Raw genomic sequence first — 5,827 nt, 5'->3', positions numbered from 1 at the left:
GATAATGATACACACGCAACTTTTACAACACAATTAAAACTTCGTAACGAGATCCGCATAGTCGTAAGTTCATTTCAGGATATATGGATTGAAGATCCATCGAAATTTTCCTGCCTAAGCTTGCAAATGATATGACAACAATTGAGTAATAAAGGTAGTTTTACTGAAAATAATGTAAATAAACAATGATGCAACTACCTTGCTGAAACAGTCTGACACTTCTGAGATCTCAGCCAATGGCCTTGCTAACCGAACGAAGAAGGACCCTGCCGGACCTAATATTTTTTGCTCCTGGACGCAACCACTACTCCGCTTTCACTTTCACGTGGATGGCAGCAGGACGAGTGCAAGCACGCAAAGCTTTTAAACTGTTGTTCCGACGCTTGATGCCGTGATCCATGGCTAAACATGTGCGCATGAGAGTAACATGCCGTATATGCTGTTGCTTAAGTTAAGAGTATCTCCATGGCAGTAAATGTGAGTCACGTCAGATTATTGAGACAAAACTTGTACCAACTGTCAGGTAATAACCTATTGAGTATGCAAGAAAAGTACCTATTCGCTTTGAACGAAGGGCATGCATGGTAGCTCTCGATCTTAACATGACATAGCTTGTTACTCCAAATTGTTCACCATTTCTTATCATCTTGCACGCAACAACAACCGATAATTTCGTGCAAGTGTGTAATCAACGGGGTGGAGAAACCGTCATAATGCTTGTTGCTTTGAAGCTTGAACAAAAACTGCTGTCCAAATAATTAATTTTCTGTTTGAGAATCGTTTTATTTTCAGCTTAATTGTCCAAATAACTAGTTTTTTTAACATAGTACAATCATATATGCTCACATATACACATAAATTCATTCATATGAAGTAGGAAAATGCGTACACCAGAATCAAGTTAATTAGGACTTGAATCTTGGTGGGTTGGTTCCAGCCTAAGAAACCTAATCATCAGAGCTATGCTCGGTTCATCACAAATATAAAGATGTTGGAATAACTTTTTCTTAATCGAAAGTATATAGACATGTTTTATTAGGCCTCTGAGAGTGCGCCTGATCAGTGTGTATCCCAGACCCAGAAATGCGGCTTGGTTGGGGCCTTCGACTTTATATGTTAGCCTTTGGTGCGAGGTCTATTTGGTATTCGGCTCGGACTATTGGCACGCCTTCAGCAAGTGGATAGGAGCAGCGATTGTTGTTGCCAAGTTGGTGGGTTTAGACTTACTGTTGTATTACTTTGTAACGTCTTTGTGAGTAATTAATAAAATCGTACAGATACAGAGGCCGGGGTCATCCTCTTTTTCAAAAAAATAAACATGGTTTAGTGTGTTTGTTCACTCATTTTAGTCCATGTGTAGTTCAATAGAAAAATACCCAAACCATTTTTATATTTTTTTTGACGGGACCCAAACCATTTTTATATTTGTAAAGGAGAGAGTAGTTTGTTGAAGATGCTCTAACTAACGAAAAAACTAATCAGAGGTTTCCCGCCAAAAAAAACTAATCAGACGTTTGTTTAGCGGAGCGGATAAAATGATGCAGCAGGCGGATCGGCCGCATCTCCACCAGAAAAAAGAAAAAACAGCAACAGACGAGGAATATTCTCAGCCAGAAATTCGCACACAGTTATTGCTGCGGTCGTCGCCACGGCACCTCCACGGTGTTGAGCGACAGCAAAAGGCCCCTCCACGGTGGGTATCCGGCATCTTCTCCCCGCAGCCATCGTCCGATTCCGCATCATTCCTCTCCACCCGGCTTGCTTGGCTTGCCTTTCCGGCTGCTGCCTCCTTGGATTTAAAGCTACGACACATCCCTCTTCCAGCAAGGCCCCGACTACGACATACTCCCCGGCGCGCCGAGTTTGTCAGTTAGCCGAGGCGCGACGGCGGGGGCAGGATGAGCTACTCCGGCGGCTGCTCGACGTGCCTGGAGATCGTCTTCGCCGCCGTGCTCCCGCCGCTCGGCGTCTTCTTCCGGTACGGCTGGTGCAGCGTAAGCAACCACTCCTCCTCCTCCTGATTCAGCTACCCCCACTGTGCAGTCTGCACATTAGTCTTCCGCCGGTGGTCATGGTGATGTGCTGAAATTTCTGCCTGCGTCTGCGTGTATGTGCAGTCGGAGTTCTTCATCTCGCTGCCGCTGACGATACTCGGCTACGTCCCCGGCATCATCTACTCCGTCTATGTCATCCTGAAGACGCCGCCGGAGCTGCCGAGCATCGACGGCGACCGGCCATACTACATCCTCGCCTAATGTGACAAACTCCTTCGTGCACATACTGCTGTAGTGGAGCTTGCTGTACTGTATCGGCCATTGTCGGGATTGGACATGACTTGTAAGTTGTGCGTAGCCGTAGCTAGTGGTTTGAGGGCAATTCTTTAGTGCCGGTGGTTGTACATGTAGTTCTTTTTCTTGATTGGTTGGCTATATTGGTGTCGTGATGTATGATTGGGTTCATCTGTTGGCTCCTTGAGGAAGAGAATCTTCCCGCTGGCTCGGGAGCTAGCGATTAGTGTACTGTCAAGGAATAGGAAAAGCCTAGAATTGAAATGTCCCGTGCAGGTTTAATACTACAGGATTTCGAAACAGGGATTCTGCGTTATGTGTCTTTGGATGGTGAACAGGAAACAAAGATGAGAATTCTTTTTTCTGAAACATTCAGCATTCTTCTGGCATTTCGTTGATGAGAGTGGATTTTCAGCTCCCGGGTGCCTAGGCACCTCTATGACAGTTAAAAAAATAGAAAACAAAATTAAAAAATTACGAAACTTTGTAACATCAAATATGATCGAACTTTGTAGGTGCTTCCAAGTTTTGACGCCAAAAAAACGTTCGAGGAGCTCTACACGCGAAAAAGATTTCAGTTCTTGAAGTTTTTAGCACTGAAATCTGAAACTCATTTGTACACCTTTCTCTACATGATATTTTGGCATGAAAACTTGTACGAACCTACAATGGTCAACTTTGATGTTGCATAGTTTCAGTTTTTTTTTGATTTTACTGTTCATAGAGGGTGCCTAGGCACCCGGGAGCTGTTACACCTTTCTGTTTCGTTGATTTAGTTGAAGAGTGATGACAAAGGGGTGATCAAGCGATCAATTGTTTAAGAAGAAGAGAGAAGACCCTCTAACACTTTGTGTGATCTTCTACGTAATATCCCCAAAAGGGGGCTCTATGCATTTTGCGCCGGCTAGCCGCCATTGCTCCATGTCCCTGCTGCATGCATCCATCATGTCTCTGCCGCTCGGCGGTTTCTTCCTGAAAGTATAGTTGTTACGCTCCATCCAGATTTGCCATGAGACCAAAGCGATCATCGTCTTGGTCCCTTTTCTGGTGCTCGTTGTTGCAGCAATGATGATCTTCATCACAATATCCGTTGAAGACTTCCCTTGCGACCAAACCGCTGGGACAAGTGCATTGCAACCCCTCCAGGACACTAGAGTACTGAGAGTAGTCCAAATGTGCCTGGAGATCAGGCATTCCTGGAGAAAATGAATAGAGGATTCAAGATACTGGATGGAAAGCGAGCAAAAGTGGTTGCTCTCCCATCCCCTTCTCCGCAGGCGATGGTTGCACCGTAGTTGATCATGATGGAGAAGCCAGCAGAACATCTTGATCTCGCCCGGTGCCCAAACCTTCTAGAACATGGACTTGAACATGCAACGCGGGCGCTCAGTGAATTGCATGTCGTAAGCAGTGCGTGCGGAGTACACGCCCGAGAAGACAGGAATTCAAGAGAATTGATGAGAGAGGGTAGAGAGATGAAGTGAAAGTTTGCATTGGACTTCACAAAGGAAAAAAATGAAATGAGGTTTGGGCACAAGTAACAAGTAATTAATATGTAAAATAGTAAAAAAAATAACATGTAGAAAACTTGCAGTTGGTTTGACACCGCATTGGCTTGAGCCATCTAGACAAAAGGCGTCATCGACCATCTCATGTGTGAAAATAGAATATATATTTTTGTCATAAACCCATAACGAATCTGAATTCTCCCTTGTAGAACGAAACAGTAACAAAAAGGAAGAAACAAGCACGATATCCAATGAATGATTAAGAGGGAAATAAGGCACTAGATGATGGCTTTTATTTTAGGGGAGAGGGAAACCTACAAATATCTAAAAGGCACATGAAGTGGTCATATAGTAGCATGGACATCTGTAAAATTTGGGTGATATATGATTTTCAAATTGGACTGTAAGCACAAATATTACCGTATCAGCTCCATTTTGGAAACTAGATTAGTTTCGAACGAATTAGAGAGAGAGAGGGGTGGGGGGAGAGGGAGAGAGAGGGGGGCATCGAGAGCGACCCTGTAATGCACAACTCTAGCACTCCGGCCCACGTCCCTGGAATGCACAACTCTGTAAGCCCTCCTCTGGGCACCTCCGAGGACTCGCTCCCGAGCACTCCGCTAGGGTTTCTCCTGCGCCGGCGCCGGCTCCCCCGCCGCAGGTAGCCGCCGCCGCCGCCCGCCCGCCGCCGCTCTCGCGCCCTCCCCTCCCTCCCCTCCCCCCTCCCCGTACCCCCGCGTCGCCTCCCCGAGCGAGGCGACTGGGGGCCCCTTCCCCATTCCTCTCCAGCGCGCCCCCAAGCTCCTCCCTCCTCTCGCCGCCGCCAGCGCGCGCCGCCGGGCCTTGCCCGCATGGTGCCGGCGGCAGCGGGCCTGCCTATCCCCGCGCGCGGCCTCCTCTGCTCGGGCGATGGTGGCTAGCGGCGGTGTTCTTCGACTGGCGATGGTGCATCCTGGCGGCGGGGTCCGCGGGGCGCGGACGATCCTGATGCGGCGGCGCGGCTGTTGGCCGCGGGGCGCGCGGTGGTGCGGCTAGCCGCCGGCCTCCGCTCCGCCCAGATCTGGGCCCTTCTGGGCCCCAGCTGGGTTGGGGCGGGCCGGCATTCCGGCGTGCGGCGGCGTGGCTCCCTTGTGGTGGTGGCGCGGCGTCGAGGGATGCGGGTGGTGGCGGCTTCGTCGGCCGATGTGCTGCAGCGTGGCGGCAGGGGTTGTCCGGATCCTTTGGGGTCCTGTCGGGCCTGTGCGGGCCTGGTAAGCTCCTGTCATCACGTCCGGTCGGCTCCGCGTCGGCGGTGGTGGTAGTCCCCTCCCATCGGCTGAGCTACGGATGCCCCCGAGCCCGTTGGCTCCTCGTCCCTCCTCCAGGTCTCGTGTCGGTGTCTCAGAGAGACAACGATGATGGTTCATTGACTGTGGTGGCACATGTTGGTGGGCGGCAGTTCTGGTGGAGCACTTCCGATCGTCCGGGGTGGTGGTGGTTGTTTGGGTTGGGAGAAATCCCTGGTGGCTCATCCATCACCGACGCGGTGACGCATGCGGGCGCCGCCGGACCTTCCTGAAGGGCGTCGGATCTGCCCCTTCCCCACTGCCCTCTGCGTACCGGGGGAAACCCTTGGACTTGTCCGGGCAGCAGCGTCGTCGTCGTCGCATTCCTTCCTGAAGTTGTTGCTCGGTACGCGACGCCTCGGAGTGCTAGAAGCGCGGTGGTACTTCTCCGGTGGGTGCAGCGGTCACTGGCCATCTTTGTTTCGTCGACCTGCCGTTGTCGGCATTTGTTTCTCTTTCTTTTTCTCTCTTTTTCTTTTGGGCTTGTTTGTGCTGCGGCCCCAGCAAGCTCGTTGTATTGATCGGTTGGTTGCTTTATAATCTAAAGCGGGGGGAAACCATTTTTCGTAGAGAGGGAGAGAGGGGGGAGATCACTAGAATCTACTAAAGTTCGGGCTCTAAATACTCATGGATATTATGAAGCGCATAATTTTGATACAAAATCCAGAGCATAGACATGTCGATTGCTAACTACTGCCCCCATCTC

The 5,827-nt window shown here is 49.8% G+C and overlaps 1 protein-coding gene across 1 annotated transcript; it reads left to right on the top strand.

The window, feature by feature from the left end:
- The first annotated feature begins 1,650 nt into the window (after positions 1-1,650).
- LOC123168557 (hydrophobic protein RCI2A) lies at positions 1,651-2,757 on the top strand. The gene is made up of 2 exons (XM_044586450.1): positions 1,651-1,994; positions 2,118-2,757. Exons 1-2 carry the CDS (start codon positions 1,899-1,901, stop codon positions 2,253-2,255), a joined length of 234 nt encoding a protein of 77 aa, XP_044442385.1. The 5' UTR covers positions 1,651-1,898; the 3' UTR covers positions 2,256-2,757.
- The last annotated feature ends 3,070 nt before the right edge of the window (positions 2,758-5,827 follow it).

Source organism: Triticum aestivum, chromosome 7D (genome assembly GCF_018294505.1).
Source record: "Triticum aestivum cultivar Chinese Spring chromosome 7D, IWGSC CS RefSeq v2.1, whole genome shotgun sequence".
NCBI classification, from domain to species: domain Eukaryota; kingdom Viridiplantae; phylum Streptophyta; class Magnoliopsida; order Poales; family Poaceae; genus Triticum; species Triticum aestivum.
Note: the sequence above shows the minus strand (reverse complement) of the source record. Positions and strands in the feature narration are given on the sequence as shown.